This window comes from Carcharhinus amblyrhynchos, chromosome 2 (assembly GCF_965287045.1).
Source record: "Carcharhinus amblyrhynchos chromosome 2, sCarAmb.v2.hapA, whole genome shotgun sequence".
NCBI classification, from domain to species: domain Eukaryota; kingdom Metazoa; phylum Chordata; class Chondrichthyes; order Carcharhiniformes; family Carcharhinidae; genus Carcharhinus; species Carcharhinus amblyrhynchos.
In genome coordinates, this window is record NC_137325.1 from 147,624,780 (window position 1) to 147,646,962 (window position 22,183).

The window sequence follows — 22,183 nt, forward strand, 5'->3', positions numbered from 1 at the left end:
TTTTGCTGCAATTATAAAGGGCGTTGGTGAGGCCACACCTGGAGTATTGTATTCAGTTTTGGTGTCCTTATCTGAGGAAGGATGTCCTTGCTATAGAGGGAGCACAGTGAAGGTTTACCAGGCTGATTCCTGGGGTGGCAGGTCTGTCATATGAGGAGGGACTGAGTCAGTTAGGATTATATTCACTGGAGTTTAGAAGAGTGAGAGGGGAATCTCACAGAAACTTATAAAATTCTAACAGGGTTAGACAGGGTAGATTCAGAAAGAATGTTTCCAGTGATGGGGGAGTCCAGAACTAGGGGTCACAGTTTGAGGATAAGGAGTAAACCTTTTAGAACTGAGGTGAGGAGAAATTTCTTCACCCAGAGGGTGGTGAATGTGTGGCATTCACTACCACAGAAAGTAGTTGAGGTCCAGAAGAAATCAGATATAACTCTTGCTGCTAAAGGGATCAAAGGATATGGAGAGAAGGGGGGGAAATATTGCATTTGATGATCAGCCATGATCAAGATGAATGGTGGAACAGGCTCAAAGGGCCGAATGGCCCACTGTTGCTCTGGTTTCTACATTTCTATGCACCAATGCTGACCTTGCCACACACAATCTACCAACACTGCCCGCCACCCAAACACTGATCTACTTGTGGCTATAAATCCAATTAGCTGTACGTCACCACAGCTCCCAGACCCAAATACATTGGAAGGATTGCAGTCTTGGGACCCACTTTGTGTACCAGAGTTCAAAATTCCAACTGATCCGGAATGTTCTAACCTGCTGGTGAAGGCAGCTCGAAAGTCTCCATGGCGACAGGAGTCAGCAGCATCCTGGTGAGCGGGGTACCCGCTGGCAGAGCACATGAGGGCACAGTCTGTCCGATCGTATCGCAGGTGGAGGAATGCCTCAGTGCTAATCTGACACCTGAAAACCACAGCACAGGCTGATCAAACAATAATCTCCCCAAATATCCCTGCAGTGTGATGGTCCCTGGCAAGATTGGCATTCATTGACCATCTCTAGCTGTTTGGAGAAGGTGTTCTGTTTATACCATTACTTTTGATACAACTGAATGGCCATATCAGAGAACTGGGCGGCATGGTGGCACAGTGGTTGGCACTGCTGCCTCACAACACCAGGAACCCGGGTTCAATTCTGGCCTTGAACATGCAAACTGTGTGAAGTTTGCACATTGTCCCTGTGTCTGATTGGGTTTTCTCCAGGTGCCACACTGTCAGAGGGTCAGTGCTGAGGGAGTGCCGCACTGTCAGAGGGTCAGTGCTGAGGGAGTGCCACACTGTCAGAGGGTCAGTACTGAGGGAGTGCCACACTGTCAGAGGGTCAGTACTGAGGGAGTGCCGCACTTTGTAGATTAGGTGGATTGGCCATGCTAAATTGCCTGTAAGTGTCTCAAGATGTGTATGTTAGATGGATTAGGCATAGTAAATGAGTGGGGTTATGGGGATAGGGTGGGGAGTGGGCCTAAGTAAGGTACTCTTTCAGTATAGCAGTCAGACTCGATGGGCCAAATGACCTTGTTCTGTACATTAGGAATTCTATGAGGATTAAGTGGGAGTTTTGGGAGTGAGAGGACCAACCACACTCACAATAAGCACTCTGTGTGTAGTAATGTTTGTATTTTTTCTCTGTTCACTTTCCCCACACCGTTATATACCTGAAGATCCTTGGAAAGATCCATGTGATCAGTTCAATCTCTATCTCGCGTTAAAGCTTAGTGAATTTGTTTAATGATTGATTGCAAATGTTACATTTACTTAAGAATGAAAAGGGATAGCTAGATAACCGCAGGGCAAGAGTTATAGCTGGGGGAAAGGAAATTATGATGCGATTAGGCAAGATTTAGGATGCATAGGATGTGGAAGGAAACTGCAGGGGACAATTGAAATGTGGAGCTTGTTCAAGGAACAGCTACTGCGTGTCCTTGATAAGTAGGTGCCTGTCAGGCAGGGAGGAAATGGTCGAGCGAGGGAACCGTGGTTTACTAAAGAAGTTGAATCTCTTGTGACGAGGAAGAAAGAGACTTTTGTAAAGATGAGACGTGAAGGCTCAGTTAGGGCACTGGAGAGTTACAAGTTAGCCAGAAAGGACCTGGAGAGAGAGCTAAGAAGAGCCAGGAGGGAACATGAGAAGTCTTTGGCAGGTAGGATCAAGAAAACCCTCAAGCTTTCTATAGGTATGTCAGGAATAAAAGAATGACTAGGGTAAGGTTAGGGCCAGCCAAGGACAGTAGTGGGAAGCTGTGCGCAGAGTCCGAAGAGGTAGGAGAGGCGCTGAATAAATATTTTTCTTCACTATTCACACGGGAAAAAAACAATGTTGTCGAGGAGAATACTGATATTCAGGCTATTAGACTAGACGGGATTGAGGTTCATAAGGAGAAGGTGTTAGCAATCCTGGAAAGTATGAAAATAGAAAAGTCCCCCTCGGCTGGATGGGATTTATCCTAGGATTCTCTGGGAGGCTGGGGAGGAGATTGCAGAGCCTTTGGCTTTGATCTTTATGTCGTCATTGGCTTCAGGTATAGTGCCAGAAGACTGGGGGATGGCAAATGTTGTCCCCTTGTTCAAGAAGGGGAGTAGAGACCATCGTGGGAATTATAGACCAGTGAGCCTCACTTCTGTTGTGGGCAAAGTTTTGGAAAGGATTATAAGGGATAGGATTTATAATCATCTAGAAAGGAATAATTTGATTAGGGATAGTCAACACGGTTTTGTGAAGGGTAGGTCGTGCCTCACAAACCTTATTGAGTTCTTTGAGAAGGTGACCAAAGAAGTGGATGAGGATAAAGATGTATATGGATTTCAGTAAAGCGTTTGATAAAGTTCCCCACGGTAAGCTATTGCAGAAGATATGGAGGCATGGGATTGAGGGTGATTTAGCAGTTTGGATCAGAAATTGGCTAGCTGCAAAAAGACAGAGGGTGGTGGTTGATGGGAAATGTTCATCCTGGAGTTCAGTTACGAGTGGGATCTGTTATGGGGCCACTGCTGTTTGTCATTTTTATAAATAACCTGGATGAGGGCGTAGAAGGATGGGTTAGTAAATTTGTGGACGACACTAAAGAAGAATGAGGGGAGATCTCATTGAGACGTATAAGATGATGAATGGGATGGATAGGATAGAGGTGGAGAGACTCTTCCCGCTCAAAAAAGACAGTAGGACTAGGGGGCACAGCCTCAAGATAAAGGGGAGGCGGTTTAGAACGGAGTTGAGGAGGAACTTCTTCACTCAAAGGGTGGTGAATCTCTGGAATTCTCTGCCCGTTGAAATGGTGGAGGCTGCCTCGCTAAATATTTTTAAGAAGCGGGTTGATGGGTTTTTGATAAGAGAGGGGATTAAGGGTTATGGGGAGAGGGCGGGAAAGTGGAACTGAGCCACAACAGATCAGCCATGATCTTATTGAATGGTGGGGCAGGCTCGAAGGGCTAGATGGCCTACTCCTGCTCCTATTTCTTATGTTCTTATGTTCTTATGTTCTTAAAGTTGGAGTTATGGACAGTGTCGAAGGATGTTGCAGGTTACAGAGGGACATAGATAAGCTGCAGAGCTGGGCTGAAAGGTGGCAAACGGAGTTTAATGCGGAAAAGTGTGAAGTGATTCACTTTGGAAGGAGTAACAGGAATACAGAGTACTGGGCTAATGGTAAGTTACTTAGTAGTGTGGATGAGCAGAGAGATCTCAGTGTCCATGTGTATAGATCTCTGAAAGTTGGCACCCAGGTTGATAGGGTTGTTAAGAAGACGTACGGTGTGTTACCTTTTATTGGTAGAGGGATTGAATTTTGGAGCCATGAGGTCATGTTGCAGCTGTATAAAACTCTGGTGCGGCCGCACTTGGAGTATTGCGTACAGTTCTGGTCACTGCATTTTAGGAAGGATGTGGAAGCATTGGAAAGGGTGCACACAGGAGACTTACTGGGATGTTGCCTGGTATGATGGGAAGGTCTTATGAGGAAAGGCTGAAGGACTTGAGACTGTTTTCGTTCGAGAGAAGAAGGTTAAGAGGTGACTTAACAGAGGCATATAAGATGATCAGAGGATTAGATAGGGTGGACAGTGAGAGCCTTTTTTCTTGGGTGGAGATGGCTAGCATGAGGTGATATAGCTTTAAATTGAGGGGTGATAGATATAGGATAGATATCAGAGATAGGTTCTTTAGAGAGTAGTAAGGGCGTAGAATGCCCTTCCTGCAATAGTAGTGGACTCGCCAACATTACGAGTATTTAAATGATCATTGGATAAACATATGAATGACATTGGAATAGTGTAGGTTAGATGGGCTTTAGATTGGTTTCACAGGTCGGTGCAACATCGAGGGCCGAAGGGCCTGTACTGTGCTGTAATGTTCTGTGTTCTACGTTCTAAAAGTTTTGCCACAACCACCATGTTCACCAACTCCTTAGGGCTAGTCCTGACTGTTAACTACTCAAATAGCAAAAGGAAGAAATGAGGATTTACATTTCTACAGCCTATATATTTTAGCACAATAAAACATGATCAAACTATTGTGACAAAAAGCTGAGTGAGCAGCTACTTTGATCCGCGTTTGGACTGGGATGGTTACACTTTATCATCCGGTTAGACCAAGATGAGCTCACATCATCAGCAGCTACCTGGGAAATCCCTGAGCACAGAGTGCAGCCACACACTGCTCCTCCAGCACTGCTATCCGATCATCCAGCAAGGAGTATGAGGCTGCTTCATAAACTGCACTGCATGGTTCCTGAGCCTCGTGCACGACGTCCGCCAAGGCCATCCCATAGGCCGAGAGAATACTGCCAAATCTGAGAGAGAAAGGGAGAAACAGTGAGTGAAGGGGAGAGGGAGGGAGAGAGAGGAGAGGGAAAGAGAGAGAAAGGCAGAGACGGAGAGAAGCAGTAAGACAGAGGCAGTGAGACAGAAGCAATGAGACAGAAACAGAGAGAGACAAAGAGAAAGAAACAGATAAACAGAGTGAGACAGACAAGTTACGATAGCATCATTAAGAGAGATCGATGGAGAATGTGAAATAGAAACAACAATAGATATAAATGGAGAAATCAACAGAGAGTGAGTGACAGAGAGAGAGAGAGAGACAGTGAGTGACAGAGAGAGAGAGAGAGACAGTGAGTGACAGAGAGAGAGAGAGAGACAGTGAGTGACAGAGAGAGAGAGAGAGACAGTGAGTGACAGAGAGAGAGAGAGAGACAGTGAGTGACAGAGAGAGAGAGAGAGACAGTGAGTGACAGAGAGAGAGAGAGAGACAGTGAGTGACAGAGAGAGAGAGAGAGACAGACAGTGAGTGACAGAGAGAGAATGAGAGAGAGAGAGGGAGAGAGAGAGAGAAAGGGAAAGAGAAAGAGAGAGAGACAGTGAGTGACAGAGAGAGAGAAAGAGAGACAGACAGTGAGTGACAGAGAGAGAATGAGAGAGAGAGAAGGAGAGAGAGAGAGAGAGAAAGGGAAAGAGAGAGAGACAGTGAGTGACAGAGAGAGCGTGTTGCTAAAAATTTATTATCGGGATGTGGGTGTCACTGACTAGACCAGTGTTTACTGCCTATTTTTAGTTGCCCTTGAGAAAGTGATGGTGAGCTGCCTTCTTGAACCACTGCAGTCCATGAGGTGTAGGTATACCCACAGTGTTGTTAGGGAGGGAGTTTCAGGATGCGCGTTCTACTCATGTGCATCTGCCTAGGTTTTCTCCGGGTGCTCTGGTTTCCTCCCACAGTCTGAAAGACATTCTGGTTAGGGTGCATTGGCCATGCTAAATTCTCCCTCAGTGTACCCAAACAAGTGCTAGAATGTGGCGACTAGGGGATTTCACAGTAACTTCATTGAAGTGTTAATATAAGCCTACTTGTGACATTAATAAATAAACTTTACACTTATTTTGACCCAGTGACAGTGAAGGAACAGTGATATATTTGCAAGTCAGGATAGGAGGAGAATCTCCAGGTGGGGGTGTTCCCAGTATCTGCTGCTCCTGTCCTTCTAGATGGAAGTGGTGGTGGGTTTGGAAGGTGCTGCCTAAGGAGTCTTGGTGGGTTGCTGCAGTGCATCTTGTAGATGGTACACACGGCTGTCACTGTGTGTCGGTGGTGGAGGGAGTGGATGTTTGTGAAAGAGGAAGTGACAGAGAGAGTAAGAGTGAGTGACAGAGAGAGTGAGTGAATGACAGAAAGAGTGAGTGACAGAGAGAATGACAGAGAGAGTGAGGATGAGCGGCAGAGAGAGTGAGGATGAGTGGCAGAGAGAGCGAGTGAGTGACAGAGAGAATGAGAGAGTGGGTGAAAGAGAGAGTGAGTGACAGAGAATGACAGAGTGAGTGACAGAGAAAGTGAGGGTGAATGACAATGACAGTGACACAGACTGAGCGAGTGAGTGACAGAGAGAGGCAGAAAGAGAGTGACACAGAGTGACACAGAGAGACTGATGCAGAGAGAGTAACACAGAGAGAGTGACACAGATGTAGTGACACAGATGGAGTGACACAGAGACAGTGACACAGAGGGAGTAACACAGAGAGGGTGACACAGAGAGAGTGACACAGAGGGGATGACACAGAGGGAGTGAAACAGAGAGAGTGACACAGAGTAAAGAGTGAGTGGACAGACTGAGAGTTAATACAATCAGTTCAGAGTTGCACCGCCAATCATTGAATAATGAATGGAAGCAAAGATGCCTGAATCCTGCACCTACTTGTGAATGAAGACGGTTTTCATGCCCAAGGATCGGGCAATAGCGCAGGCATGCTGCCCTCCAGCACCGCCGAAACATGCCAGAATGTGGCGGGAGGTGTCATGACCTTTGGCCTGTGATGGGGTGAAGGAAGCAAATGGTTTGACATCAGCGAAAGCAATAAATTGATGAAATGGCGGAGGAAGGCCCCATGCCGCTATAATGATGGGTGGAATACATGTCCAATATCTCCCGTCCCCTCTCTTTATGGCATCTTATTCCTGTGCATCCCCCATTCATCTCCTCTTCTCGCTCCATGTCCACTCTTCCAATTGCATTTGATACAGTGCCACATAACAGACTTGTGAGAAAGGTTACAGCTCGTGGTCTGAGGATGCTCTGCCTTTAAGAAATGCATTTTAATCATCTTTCTCTGCAGGATGTTTCTCGCAGTTCCTGGCATTTTACAGAGCCGTTCCATCAACAACCGGGATCCTCTATTGCTACTGAAGCAGTATAACTGTTTGTATTAATCTGAAATAATGCAGTGTTCTGTTGTTTTAGCGTTCCCTTGGGACAGCAGAGTAGAGCTTGATTGGGATAATTGACAGGTTGGGTCATATGACTGGGGACAGCTATGCTTTCACAGAGAATTCTAGCTCAGTTTTTCAGATGCTGTTTCAGAAGCTGAAAAGAGGGAGACTTATCCTTTCCTATCTCTGAAGGCTGGAAGCTGCCAGAGACTAGATTGACTTGATTTGCTAACTTGAAGGTATATCCTTCTCCGAAAACTGCTGCTTGGATTTCTGTCTATAGGTGTTAGAAGCTGGAATCTAGTATCAAGTGAGCATACTTGTTTTAGTGTTAATTCTGATGAAGCGTGTATGTCTGGGGGATTTTGCTTTTAAACTGCAACAAAAAAAAATCACTGTGTCATGTATTTTAATCATGTAAAAGTTATGCTAATCTTTTTGTTATATTCTTACCATGTTCTTAAATAAAGTTTGTTTTGATGAAAGCTTCCTAGTGGGTCACTTGGATCATATCTGGAGTGAAACACTTTATGCTCATCCGTTCCAAAATCAAATGTAAACTTAGGGTCTTGACTAACTTCACAAAACACCTTGGAGTTTCTGACTTGGACCTTAACAATGAAATAAATGGCGAAGTAAGGGCATGGGTGAAAAGTTGGCTGAGTAACAGGAAAGAGAATAACAGGTAATGGATATTTTTGGGGCTGGAGGAAGATTTGTAGTGGAGTTCCCCAGGGGTCAGTATTAGGACCCTTTTGCTGATATATATTAATATTCTGGATCTTTGGAAGAGTTCCAAAATTTGCAAAAGTTACAAAAATTCGGAAGCATCATGAGTGGATTATGTAGCATTTCAAAAAGACACAGACAAGTTGGTGGAGTGTGCAGACAGGTGGCAGGTGAGGTTCTGAGCAGAGAAATGTGAGGTCATTTGTTTTGGTAGGAAGAAAGTGGAGTGACAAGATAGAAAAATTCTGGCCGTCAGTTTTTGTTGATACAATTCTCAGGTGGCCTCTTTATGATTGAGTGGTGTGAAACAAGTGAAAGCTTCTGTTTGTGATACTATGAATGGCTCTGTTTGATTGACATTGTTATGGGGGTTATAAGAACAACTGTTTTCTTTTCAAGACACATTAGTGAACGGCATTTCAATACCTGCAATGATAATATTTCGCTCATTATGGGGTTACAAGGATAGGGCTTGGGTAAGATACTTGGTCGGAGACTCGATGGTCCAAATGGCTTCCTTCCGCACTATAGGGATTCAATGGTTGGCTCTTTACATGGTGCATACCGGATAAATGGGCATGGGAAGCATGGAAGGGCCAAGGAGGGAGCAGAAGGGGCATGTAGTACACACGGGGATCACGGAAAGAACTTAGGTGGCAATGGGAGAAACGTGGAGAAGGAGACATGGATAAGGCCTTAATAAACTTACCTTTCAAATGTTTCTCAAATCCACAATATGGCTCAAAACTCCTCTGAGGTCCATGAGCCACATGTCATCCAGATGCTGGCCCAATACCATGAACACTGCTGGGGGGGAGGGGGGGTCAGTTACCCCTGGTAACAGGAACAAGCTGTGTCTTGCTATCTGTTAGGCTTGCTATCCTCATCCTTGTCCTGTTCGGGTGAAAATCACAGAGTCGGGTCCCATGCATCCACCGTTTAAAAACAAAACCCTCTCTCCAATCCAGTATGGGTGGGAGTATGGAAATCTGGGTGCCTGTCTTCCCCTGCCTCCTCTCCCCCTTCTACTTATCTTCTGTTCTGGACCAGCGTTTATTGCCCATCCCTGATGGCACTTGAGAGACAACCACATTGCTGCGGTTCTAGAGTCACAATGTAGGCCAGACCAGGTAAGGTCGGCAGATTTCTTTCCCCAAAGGACATTGGTGAACCAGATGGGGTTTTTACAACAATCAGTTATTCTCTCATCATCATTAAACTTGAATTCCGGATGGTTATTCGAATATCACCATCTGCCATGGTGGGATTCGAACCCAGGTCCCCACAGCATTACCCTGGGTCCCTGGATTACTAGTCCAGCGACTACTCCACTGCTTCACCTCTAACAGCTCAGGCTGGGTTAGTTTTCCACAAGGTTCCCAGATTGCTTGGACTGGTTTTGTCTGGCACTCCCTTGCGAGGCTGGGTCTATTGGAGATGACAATTAGTCCAGTTACAGTGACTCACCATATTCCAGTCTATCTGAGGGTGTGGGTGGAGGAGGGAATTATAATCAGCAAGAAGCTCTAATGGCAGGGAGGAGACACCTGTCTATTGTGGGAGCATTCTCAATCCACCTGTTCGGGATGGGAAGGTCTAATGGGGTGAAATTCTGTACAATTCCTGATCTTGGGGAGTGATATGTAACTGTTCCTGTACCTATATCTACACCTGCAGTTGTAACTCTAATTATATTGGTAACTGCTGTTGTAACTGTACCTTCTTCATCCAGAGGGTGGTGAATGTGTGGAATTCACTACCCCAGAAAGCAGTTGAGGCCAAAACATTGTCTGATTTCATAGAATCGGACAGTGCAGAAGAGGCCCTTCAGCCCATCGAGTCTGCACTGACGTATCAGAAGCACCTGAACTCCCACCTAATCCCACTTTGCCAGCACTTCGTCCAAGTCTTCATCCAGGTACTTTTTCAAGGATGTGAGGCATCCCCCCCCGCCCCCCCACCACCCTCCCAGGCAGCGCATTCCAGACCCTCACCACCCTCTGGGTAAAAAGATTTTCCCTCATATCCCTGCTAAACCTCCTGCCCCTCACCATGAACCGATGTCCCCTTGTGACTGATCCTTCAACTAAGGGGAACAGTTGTTCCCTCTCCACTCTGTCCGTGTCCCTCATAATCTTGAACACCTCAATCAGGTCACCCCTCCGTCTTCTCTGCTCCAGAGAAAACAACCCAAGCCTATCCAACCTCTCTCATAACTGAAATGCTCCATCCCAGGCAGCATCCTGGTGAATCTCCTCTGCACCCCCTCCAGTGAAATCACATCCTTCCTATAATGTGGTGACCAGAACTGTACACAGTGCTCCAGCTGTGGCCTCACCAAAGTTCTATACAACTCCATCATGATCTCACTGGTTTTGTAATCTATACCCCGATTGATAACAGTAAGTGTCCCATATTCCTTTTTCACCACCCTAGTAACATGCCCTTCGCCTTCAGAGATCTGTGGACAAACACGCCAAGGTCCCTTTGTTCCACAGAACTTCCTCGTGTCCGACCATTCATTGAGTACTTCCTTGTCAAATTCCAAAGTGCATCACCTCACACTCTTCCGGGTTAAATTCCATTTGCAACTTATCTGTCCATTTAACCATTCCATCTATATCCTCCTGCAGCCCAAAACACTCTGGCTCACCGCTAACCACCTGTCCAATCTTTGTGTGATCCGCAAACTTACTAATCCTACCCCCTACATAGTCAGCAATGTTATTTATATAAATGATGAGTAATGGGGGCCCAACACAGATCCCTGTGGTATGTCACTGGACACTGGCTTCCAGTCACTGAAGCAGCCTTCTGTCATCACCTTCTGCCTCCTACAACAGAGCCAGTTTTGAATCAATTTTATCAAATTTGAAGAAGAAATTAAAAATAGGTCTTGGGGCTAAAGGGATCAAGGATATGGAGGGAAGGGGGAAATCAGGATTTGATGATCAGCCATGATCAAAATGAATGGTGGAGCAGGCTGTTTCTAGTTTCTATATTTCTATGTACCTGCACTCGTGACTGTACGTATACCTGTACCAGTATACCTGTAGCTAATCTGTACTCACGCACTTGTACAACTATATCTATACCTGTCCTTCTCCACCTTTATCCAGTAAATGCTGGCCAGCCAGCGACACTCAAGTCCCATGAATGAAAAAAATCCAGATGACCCATGATGTACCTGAGTAAGAGTTCTGATTGGTCGACACATTGATTCGTTGGCCACCCGGACGAACCCCAGGGCAACTTCTTCCACGGTCATCTGTGATTGGCCAGAGCCTTTCTCCTCTCCGTCCCGTGATTGGTCACGGAGGAAGGCATTGACCTGTTCCGCAACCTTCTGGAATCCCTCGAGAGCCCCTTCCCTCCACAGCGGCTGGTCCTCCGTGGCTCCGAAGATTTTGGGAAAATAATCTGGCAACAGTCTCCCGAGGCAAAGGTTGGCATCAGTGATGGTGAGTGGACCCCCTGGGGAAGCAATATAGCCAGATGGTCAGGCTTAACAATAGGTGCAGTCATGAGCTGCTCTGTAACCTGGGCTCTAAAATTTGAAATTCCACCTCTCAACCTCTCCACTTCTCTCTCCGCCTTTAAGATCCTCCCAAAAACCACTTGGAGCAAACTTTTGTTCACCTGTCCTCATACCTCTTGGGCTTTGTACATGCTGACACTCCCACAAGGCCCATTGGCACAGCTTACAACAGGGGTTTAGCTTTCAGAAATACAAAATAAAGTGGTCAAATTTCACAATCAATGATCATACATATCTATATCACCTTTCACAAATTTAGGTCATCCAAAAGGATTACATCCATTGAACTATTTCTTAAAGGGCCAAGTGAACTGAATGCAGCAAACTCCCAAAACAACAAAGTCACAATGACCAGGATTAACTCTTCCAGCAACACTGATGAGGGTTTCATATCAAACAGGAATCCAGGGATAACTCCCCACTCTTCTTTCAGTAGCACTATCAGAGTTTTCCCCTGGTTAGGGGTTTTGTTTAATGTCTCATTGAGAAAATGGCAGCAAAGACAGTGCGGCACCCCCTCAGCACTGACCCTCTGACAGTGTGGCACTCCCTCAGCACTGACCCTCTGACAGTGTGGCACTCCCTCAGCACTGACCCTCTGACAGTGCAGCACTCCCTCAGCACTGACCCTCTGACAGTGCGGCACTCCCTCAGCACTGACCCTCTGACTTTGCGGCACTCCCTCAGTACTGACCCTCTGACAGTGCGGCACTCCCTCAGCACTGACCCTCTGACTGTACAGCAGTTAAGAATCAATCACATTACTGTCTTGATATGGAGTCACATGTAGGCCAGACCGGGTACGGGCAGCAGAGTTGAGGGAAGGAAGGCTGCTCTGCAATCTGCCACAGATGGTAGGAAGGGACAGAAGGGGGGGGCCAGCTCACTCTGTGTCAGATCAGTGGCATGGGAGAGTGGGCGGGGGGGAGATGGTTGAGGGCCTGATCAGTCTAGGTGATGGGGATGCAGAAGCAGCAGTGACTATATTTTTGGTTAGTGTAGGGCTCATGATAGGCCCACAATAGTGTGTGGGGTGGGGTTGAGAGCAGGTGCAGCAGCAGAGGCAAGACAGCTCTCTCTCTCTCCGTCAGGCCCCTGTTGCTGAATTTGCGCATGTGCAAACACAGATGTTTGTACATGCGCAATAGCTCCCTCTGCTGCTGGCTGGTGATTTAAGCTCTGCCCATAGCCTGTAGTAGCTAGAAACAGTCTAGCCCATTCTTTTCATGCACAAGATTGGGAGTAAAACCTCACCCAAAAAACAGATATGCAACTCTCCTAATTTCCCACTCGCTGGAGACTTAGTATTTTGCTCATAAAATTCCACCCATTGTGTCTATCTTGACTCTTTGAAAATGCTATCTAATTAGTGGCAATGCTCTGTCCCCTACTCATAGCTCTTTAAATTAAGGAGTTCCTTTTTCATTAATGTCTCATTGCTTTTTGAAAGATCCTAAGGAATATAATGACACTATCATTTCAGACAGTGCATTCCAGGTCCTATAAAAAAAATTCTTTCTCTGCATCTCACTGACATGAGAAAAACATTTTTCACACAGTGAGTGATTAGGATCTGGAACGTACTGTCTGAGAGTGTGGTGGAGACAGATTCACACAGCGAGTGGTTAGGATCTGGAATGCACTGTCTGAGAGTGTGGTGGAGACAGATTCACACAGTGAGTGGTTAGGATCTGGAACGTACTGTCTGAGAGTGTGGTGGAGACAGATTCACACAGCGAGTGGGTGGGATCTGGAATGTACTGTCTGAGAGTGTGGTGGAGACAGATTCACACAGTGAGTGGTTAGGATCTGGAATGCACTGTCTGAGAGTGTGGTGGAGACAGATTTACATGGTGAGTGGTTAGGATCTGGAACGTACTGTCTGAGAGTGTGGTGGAGACAGATGCACAGCGAGTGGTTAGGATCGGGAATGTACTGTCTGAGAGTGTGGTGGAGACAGATTCTCACAGCGAGTGGTTAGGATCTGGAATGTACTGTCTGAGAGTGTGGTGGAGACAGATTCACACAGTGAGTGGTTAGGATCTGGAACATACTGTCTGAGAGTGCGGTGGAGACAGATTCATGCAGCGAGTGGGTGGGATCTGGAATGTACTGTCTGAGAGTGTGGTGGAGACAGATTCTCACAGCGAGTGGTTAGGATCTGGAATGTACTGTTTGAGAGTGTGGTGGAGACAGATTCATGTGAAGCATTCAACTGCATTGAACAGTTATCTAGACAGGAAGAATAAGCAGGGGTGTGAGTGCTTGGAGAGCTGGTGCAGATATGATGGACGAAAATTTTTTTTAGTTTATTAATTAGTTTCACAAGGAGGTTTACATTAACATTGCAATGAAGTTACTGTGAAAATCCCGCAGTCACCACACTCCAGCGCCTGTTCGAGTACACTGAGGGAGAATTTACCACGGCCAAAGCACCTAACCAACTTTCAGACTGTTGGAGAAAACCGGAGCTCCCGGAGGAAGCCCACGCAGGCACTGGGAGAACGTGCAAACTCTACACAGACCCAAGCTAGGAATCGAACCCGGGTCCCTGGTGTTTGAGACAGCAGTGCTAACCACTGTGCCACCGTGCTGCCTCATGCCTCTTTCTGTGCTGTAACAATTCTCTGATTCTGTTACTTTTGCAGATTCTCTTTAATGTGCGTTAGCCAGAAATAGTTTCTCCTTAATTACTCCATTAAAACACTTCATGATTTTGAACAATGCTTTTAAAACTCCTCTTAACCTTCTCTGCTGAAAGCAAAGTAATCCTACCTTCTCCAGTCTCTCCACCTAACTAAAGTCCCTCATGCTTGGAATCATTCTAGTAAATCTCTCCGAGGCTTTGACATCCTTAGAATGATAGCATCCCTACAGTGCAGAAGGAGGCCATTCGGCCCATCGAGTCTGCACCGACCACAATCCCATTCCTGTAACCCCATGCATTTACCCCAGCTAGTTCCCCTGACAGTAAGGGGCAATTTAACATAGCCAATCCACCTAACCCGCACAGCTTTGGAGTGTGGGAGAACATAAGAGCATAAGAAATAGGAGCAGGAGTAGGCCATCTAGCCCTTCGAGCCTGCCCCGCTATTCAATAAGATCATGGCTGATCTGTCGTGGTTCAGTTCCACATTCCCGCCCTCTCCCCATAACCCTTACTCCCCTCTCGTATCAAAAACCCATCAACCCACGTCTTAAACATATTTAGCGAGGTAGCCTCCACCACTTCAACGGGCAGAGAATTCCAGAGATTCTCCACCCTTTGAGTGAAGAAGTTCCTCCTCAACTCCGTTCTAAACCGCCCCCCCTTTATCTTGAGGCTGTGCCCCCTAGTCCTACTGTCCTTTCTGAGCGGGAAGAGCCTCTCCACATCTATCCTATCCATCCCATTCATCATCTTATACGTCTCAATGAGATCTCCCCTCACTTTTCTAAACTGTAACGAGTACAAGCCTAGTTTATTCAGCCTCTCCTCATAGCTCAACCCCCTCAACTCCGGCATCAACCTAGTAAACCTCCTCTGCACTCCCTCCAAGGCCAAAATATCCTTGCGTAAGTGCGGCGCCCAAAACTGCACACAGTACTTCAGCTGCGGCCTCACCAATGCCCTATACAGCTGCAGCAAGACCTCCCTACTTTTATATTCAATCCCCCTTGCTATGAAGGCCAGCATCCCATTCGCCTTCCTGACCACCTGCTGCACCTGCAAGCTGGGTTTTTGCGACTCATGCACAAGGACCCCGAGGTCCCTCTGCACCGTCGCCTGCTGCAGTTTTTCGCCACGTAAGTAATAGTCCTTCCTACCATTCTTCCTACCAAAGTGGACCACCTCACACTTGCCAACATTAAATTCCATTTGCCATTTCCTGGCCCATTCGCCCAGCCTATCTAGATCCTTCTGCAGACTCTCCACACCCTCCGCGCAATTTGCCTTTCCACCAATCTTGGTGTCATCAGCAAATTTCGACACCATACACTCGGGAGCACCGGGCGGAAGCCCATGCAGACACAAGGACAGTATGCAAACCCCACGCAGACACTGACCCAAACCAGGAATCGAACCCGGGTCCCTAACGCTGTGAGGCAGCAGTGCTAACCACTGTGCCACCCTTCCCAAAGTGCAGTGCCCAGAATTGGTCAATACACCCCAGCTCGGACCTATCTGGTGTTTCGTAAAGCATTAACGTGGGCAATGTGACAAACAGTAGCAGGTGGAGCCCAGCGTCTGAGTTGAATGTGTGAGTGACCAGCTCCCTGATGATGGACAAAGCAGGTGAATTTTGTCCGCGGCCTCGTTCACTGACCTTTCCGATAGCAGGTGGGTCCTGGATGAGCTCCGGCCGATTCGGGACCGACAACAAACAGCCCTGACCTGGAAGAGGAAGGTGTGTCAGAGAAGCTGTGAGATAAGGACACAGAGTCATAGAGGTTTACAGCATGGAAACAGCCCTTCAGCCCAACTTATCCACGCTGCCCTTTTGTTTTAACCACAAAGCCTTGCTGAAGTCCATGTAGACAAAACAGCTGCACTGCCCTCATCTACCTTCTTGGTTACCCCTTCAAAAAGCTCAATCAAATCTGTGAGACATGATTTTCCACTCACAAAGCCATGCTGACTGTCCCTAATCAGTCCTTGCATCTCTAAATGCCTGTAGATGCTGTCTCTCAGAATACCTTCTAACAACTCACCCACCACAGATGTGAGGCTCACTGGCCTGTAGTTCCCAGGCTTTTCCCTGCAGCCCTTTTTAAACAAAGGCACAACATTTGCCACCCTCCAATCTTCAGGCACCTCACCCGCGACTATCGATGATTCAAATATCTCTGCTAAGGAAGCCACAATTTCCTCCCGAGTCTCCCACAGAGTCAGGGAGAAAGAGAGATACACTCATTCTCAGAATAATGAGTGACTGACACGGCTAATTTCCCACACGGACAATTTTACAAGGTTCCTTGTGCTCCTGACCAATAGTGACCTCTGGCCCCTAAACGACACAGCTGAAAAATCCTCATCTTTGTTTGAAAAGTCCTCCATGGCCTCACACCTCCCTTTTTATCTCCTCCAGCTCCAAAATCCTCAGGTATACTAGTGACACTGTCACTGGACAAGTAATCCAGAGAGCCAGGTTAATGTTCTGGGGACCTTGGTTCAAATCCCATCACAGCAATTGGTGGAATTTGAATTCAATAAAAAACATCTGGAATTAAGAATCTACTGATGACCTTGAAACCTTTGTCAATTGTCAGAAAAACCCATCTGGTTCACTAATGTCCTTTATGGAAGGAAATCTGCCGTCCTTACCTGGTCTGGCCTACATGTGACTCCAGAGCCACAGCAATGACTATTACATGCTCCTCAGGGATGGACAATAAACGCTGGCCCAGCCAATGACACACCAATTCCATGAACAAACAAAAAAAATTTGCATTCATCATGCTGACACTATAGTTAAGAAAGCCCCACTAACATCTCTACTTTCTCAGAAGACTAAGGAAATTTGGCATGTCATCTACAACTCTCACTAACTTTTACAGATGCACCATAGAAAGCATTCTCTCTGGTTGTATCACAGTTTGGTCTGGGCTCCTGCTCTGCCCAAGGCCATAAGAAACTACAAAAGGTCGTGAATGTAGCCCCAATCCATCACACAAACCAGCCTCCCATCCATTGACTCTGTCTAAGTTCTCACTGCCTCGGCAAAGCAGCCGGCATAATTAAGGATCCCACCCATCCTGGACATTCTCTCTTCCACCTTCTTCCATCAGGAAAAAGATACAAAAGTCTGAGATCATGTACCAATCAACACAAGAAGAGCTTCTTCCCTGCTGCCGTCAGACTTTTGAATGGACCTACCCTGCATTGAGTTGATCTTTCTTTACACCCTAGCTATGACTGTAACACTACATTCTGCATTCTCTTGTTTCCTTCTCTATGAATGGTATGCTTTGTCTGTGTAGCGTGCAAGAAACAATACTTTTCACTGTATGTTAATACATGTGACAATAATAAAATCAAATCAAATCAAATTTCTGCCAAACATCCCTGATTGCTAATGCCCCACCATTAGCAGTCATAAGACCATAAGATATAGGAGGAGCGTTGGGCTATTCACCCCATTGAGTCTGCTCCACCATTCAATCCTGGTTGATATGATTCTTATCCCCATTCTCCTGCCTTCTTCCCATAACCCTTGATCCCCTTACTGATCAAGAACTTATCCGGTCAAAAATACTCAATGACCTGGCCTCCACAGCCTTCTGTGGCAATGAGTTCCTCAGGAAGTCTCTGTCGCTGGAACCATAGAACAGAACCATAGAATCCCTAAAGTGCAGAAGGAGACCATTCAACCCATTAAATCTGCACCAACTCTCTGAAAAAATGTATATCGTAGCCCTCCCACACCCCCCAATTTCAACCCCCACCCCCCGCCCCCCACCGTCACCCAACCCATGTCCCGTGCTGCTGTTAAACAAAACTTTGTGTTCAAGGTTGTTGAAGAATTTACACGGATTCTGATGTCCCAACATGTGCATTTTCCCGTGCCAGGGTGCCAGGGAGAGTAAACTAGCTCAGAATATAAAAACACGTAGCAAAAGTTTCTACAAGTATATAAAACGAAAAAGAGCGACGAAAGTAAACATTGGCCCTTTAGAGAAGGGGATGTTAATAACTGGAAATGTGAAAATGGCCGAGGCATTGAACAGGTATTTTGTGACGGTCTTCACAGTGGAAGGCACAAATAACACGCCAAAAATTGATGACAGGAAGGCTACGGCAGGTGAGAACCTAGAAATTATCATTATCACAAAAGAGGTAGTGTTGGGCAAGCTAATGGGGCTAAAGGTAGATAAGTCTCCTGGTCCTGATGGAATGTATCCCAGGATACTAAAAGAGATGGCAGGGGAAATAGCAAACACACCAGTGTAATTTACCAAAATTTGCTGGACTCTGGGGTGGGAGGGACACCACTGTTTAAAAAACAGGTAGACAAAAGGTCCCATAGGCTGGTTAGCTTAACTTCTGTAGTAGGGAAAATGCTTGAATCTATCATCAAGGAAGAAATAGCGAGACATCTGGATAGAAATTGTCCCATTGGTAAGACGCAGCATGGGTTCATGAAGGGACGGTCATGTTTGACTAATTTGATGGGATTCTTTGAGAACATTACATGTGCAGTGGACAGTGGGGCACCTGTGGATGTGGTGTATCTGGATTTCCGGAAGGCTGCAATGTTCCACATTGTTCTGTTCTCTACACTCACCTGAACGAGAGGATGGATCCACCACCAGCTGCCACTGTGTTGATGTCGAGTTGTGGGGCTTGGACAGTAATCCCTGCAGTCGTGGCCTCAAACACATGCTCGTACTCTCCTGCGTAGCGGCTGACGTCTGTAGATGTGCCTGGAAGTGGAGGGGGCAGGGGGAGTGGGTAAGGGACAGTTAGGCTTCCTGCAGTAACACTCCCCATGTCTGTGTGGGTTTCCTCCGGGTGCTCCGGTTTCCTCCCGCACTCCAAAGGTGTGCTGGTTAGGTTGATTGGCCGTGGGAATTGTCCCTTAGTGTCGGGGGACCAGCAGGATAGATATGTGACGTTACAAGGATAGGGTCTGGGTGGGTTTGTGAACGGTGCAGATCCAATGGACCAAATGGTCTCCTTCTGCACCGTAGGGATTCCATGAACATTCCAGAACCATCCAATCAGGGATGACTCAGAGGCCTCTCCCCCCAGATACAGAGGAAACATCCCAGAGAGGGGGTGGGAAAACAGTGGGGGGATGGAGGGGGTGGGGTGACACTTAATAATACTGGAGGTCAGAGCATAGGGAACACTCGATAATCCCGGGAGAGGAGGCATGGCAATGGAGAATCCCGGATAATCCTGGGGTGGGGCTATGGGAAATGCTGGATAATCCCAGGATGGAGGGAGAAGGAACACTGGAAAATCCAGAGGGTAGCAATGGGAACACTGGAAAATCCAGAGGGGGGCAGTGGGAACACTGGATAATTCTGAGGGAAGGGGAATGGGAACACTGGATAATTCTGAGGGAAGGGGAATGGGAACACTGGATAATTCTGAGGGAAGAGGAGGGGAATGGGGAACCGTGGGCAAACCCAGTGGATGCATCAACACATCTCTGGCTGCTATGAATGGAGTTTATGTGGGATGATTTTTGAAGGGCGGGTGGTTTATTGTACAGGATCCCGGGAAAGGGAGAATTTCTCCGAGGATGGGAGGGGACTGGGGCTACGATCCCACACAGTGAGATGGAGCAGCTCTCCAGCAGGAGAAGCGAAGGGACTTTACTCACCACCCATGTCAAATCCGATGACCGGTTCTGCACACCCTTCTCTGTACGTGGTGACTGCGTAACCCACAACACCACCCGCTGGCCCTGACAGGATAGCCCGAGACCCATTAAACCTCTCCATCGGAGTCAGCCCACCGTCAGACTGCATGAACAGCACCCGAACATCCTGGGAGTGGAAAAGCATTGGCATTGAGAAAGTCCTGGTACTGAGGGAACCTCAGCTAGTATTCAGCTCCTTCCTGTACCCATCGCTACCCAGCAGACAGTGCTGACTGTTGCTCCTGCTGCTATTGTCAGTCTCTGGGAGATATCCCGGAGTGTCTGCAGTGACTCCCTCCGTGGACTGTCACCAGCCTTCTGTGAGAAACGCAATTTAACCCCTGCTGGATCACAGCTGCAGCTCAGAAAACTGGCCCCAACCAAAAACACCTTTCCTTGCACTCATACACAGTGCCATCAGCATATTCCCTTACGCACTCCCTCATTCTTAAGCACTCCCATACGCTCATTTCCCAGTTTCCTGGGGGATATGAACCCATGTCTCTGTATCACTAGCCCCGTAATGGAGTCATTTTGCTACTTCAACTCACACAGTAAGTAGTCTCACAACACCAGGTTAAAGTCCAACAGATTTATTTGGTAGCATGAGCTTTCGGAGCACTGCTCCTTCATCACATGAGTGACGATGGTGGGCGACTCACCTGATGAAGCAGCAGTGCTCCGAAAGCTCGTGCTACCTGGTGTTGTGAGATTACTTATTGTGCTTACCCCAGTCCAACGCTGAAAACTCCACATCTTAACACACATGCACTGACACTCACATGTAATTACACTGTCATGCATGCGCACGCGCACACACACACGCACACACATGCACACACACGCGTGCACACACACGCGCGTGCACACACACACGCGTGCACACACACACGCACACACACACGCGTGCGCACACACACACGCGTGCACACACACACGCGTGCACACACACACACACGCACTTGTGTAAAATTCATTCACACATACTCAACGCTGAGGAGCTCATTAGAATTGTTGGAGGTTTAAACTAATTTTCTATAAACTGCTATCTAGCAAACATGTTCTCATCTTTTCGCACAGTTAACCCTTTACTTTGAGGCTGTCCTGGAATCCTGCACAGAAGTTGCTGAGATATTTCTTAATGCAGGGTGTCAGGTAGGCATCAGCACAGGCCGTGTAACCTCGAGGCACAACGCGCACCATCGGCATCACCTCCGAGGAGAGGGAGATGTGTTTGAACCCAAGCCTCTTTGCCAACTCCCCAATCTGTCTTTCATGAGTAGACAACCTAGGCAGAGAGAAAGACAGCTGTGAGGGGAGGTCAAACTATGAACATTCAAACCATAAATTGGAATAACAAATAAGATTACAGGGTTCTCCAGGAGTCACAGCCTGAGGGAACATTCTAGTTATAATTAGAGGCTGGATAGGCTAGGACTTTATCCCTGAAGCGTGGGAGGCTGAGGGGTGATCTTATAGAGGTCTATAAAATAATGAGGGGCACAGATCAGCTAGATAGTCAATATCTTTTCCCCAAAGATAGGCGAGTCTAGGTTTAAGGTGAGAGGGGATAGCTACAAAAGTGTCCAGAGGGGCAATTTTTTCACACAGAGAGTGATGAGTGTCTGGAACAAGATGTCAGAGGTAGTACTAGAGGTGGGTACAATGTTGTCTTTTAAAAAGCATTTAGATAGTGACATGGGTACAATGGGTACAGAGGGATATGGGCCAAACACAAGCAATTGGAGCTAGCATGGTGGTTGAAAAGAGGGCGGCATGAACAAGTTGGGCCGAGGGGCCCGCTTCCATGCTGTAAGCCTCAATGACTCTATAACCAGCGGCACATGCATATTTTCCAGAACTGCCAGCCTGAGGAATGTTCCTGAACTGGCAGCTGAAGGAGAACATTCCAGAACAGGCAGCATGCAGTTTGAAAATAAGCAGTCCAACGGAATGATCCGGAACTGACAGCTTGAGGGAACATTCCAGAACCAGCCGCTCGCAGGAATGTTTCCTGGCGGAGGGGGGGGAGGGGAGGTGGTGGTGAATTCCGCCTTGGGAATCTACGAGAACAAGGTCTTTGATCTAGAACTGTGTAAAACAGGAGTTGGACCACAGTTAAGAGCATTGTGTTCAGTTGTGGTCACTGTACTGCAGGAGGACGTGAGCACAGGTTGCTCAAGGACATTGCCAGAAAGGAGGTTTTAGCAATGGGGGACAATTGGGGGGAGTTGTTTTCGTTGGAACAGAGGAAGCTGAGGGGAGATTGAATAGAGTAATGAGGAACCCGGATAGAGGGGATAGGAAGGTCCTATTTCCTTTATTAAGAGGTTAACAAGCAGGGGGCATTGAGTTCAAGTCA

The 22,183-nt window shown here is 47.1% G+C and overlaps 1 protein-coding gene across 2 annotated transcripts in view; it reads right to left on the reverse strand.

Annotated features, from left to right (window-relative positions):
- oplah (5-oxoprolinase, ATP-hydrolysing) overlaps nucleotides 1-22,183 on the reverse strand; it is an 80,093-nt gene that overhangs the window by 41,410 nt on the left and 16,500 nt on the right. For both annotated transcript variants that reach the window (XM_080214088.1, XM_080214077.1), the window contains 8 exons: nucleotides 20,914-21,109; nucleotides 19,783-19,948; nucleotides 18,736-18,874; nucleotides 15,778-15,845; nucleotides 11,120-11,406; nucleotides 6,692-6,804; nucleotides 4,628-4,798; nucleotides 772-918 (listed from right to left, as the gene is read on the reverse strand). In XM_080214088.1, the coding sequence (XP_080070214.1) occupies nucleotides 772-918; nucleotides 4,628-4,798; nucleotides 6,692-6,804; nucleotides 11,120-11,406; nucleotides 15,778-15,845; nucleotides 18,736-18,874; nucleotides 19,783-19,948; nucleotides 20,914-21,109 (1,287 nt within the window). The remainder of the gene's footprint in view (nucleotides 1-771; nucleotides 919-4,627; nucleotides 4,799-6,691; nucleotides 6,805-11,119; nucleotides 11,407-15,777; nucleotides 15,846-18,735; nucleotides 18,875-19,782; nucleotides 19,949-20,913; nucleotides 21,110-22,183) is intronic.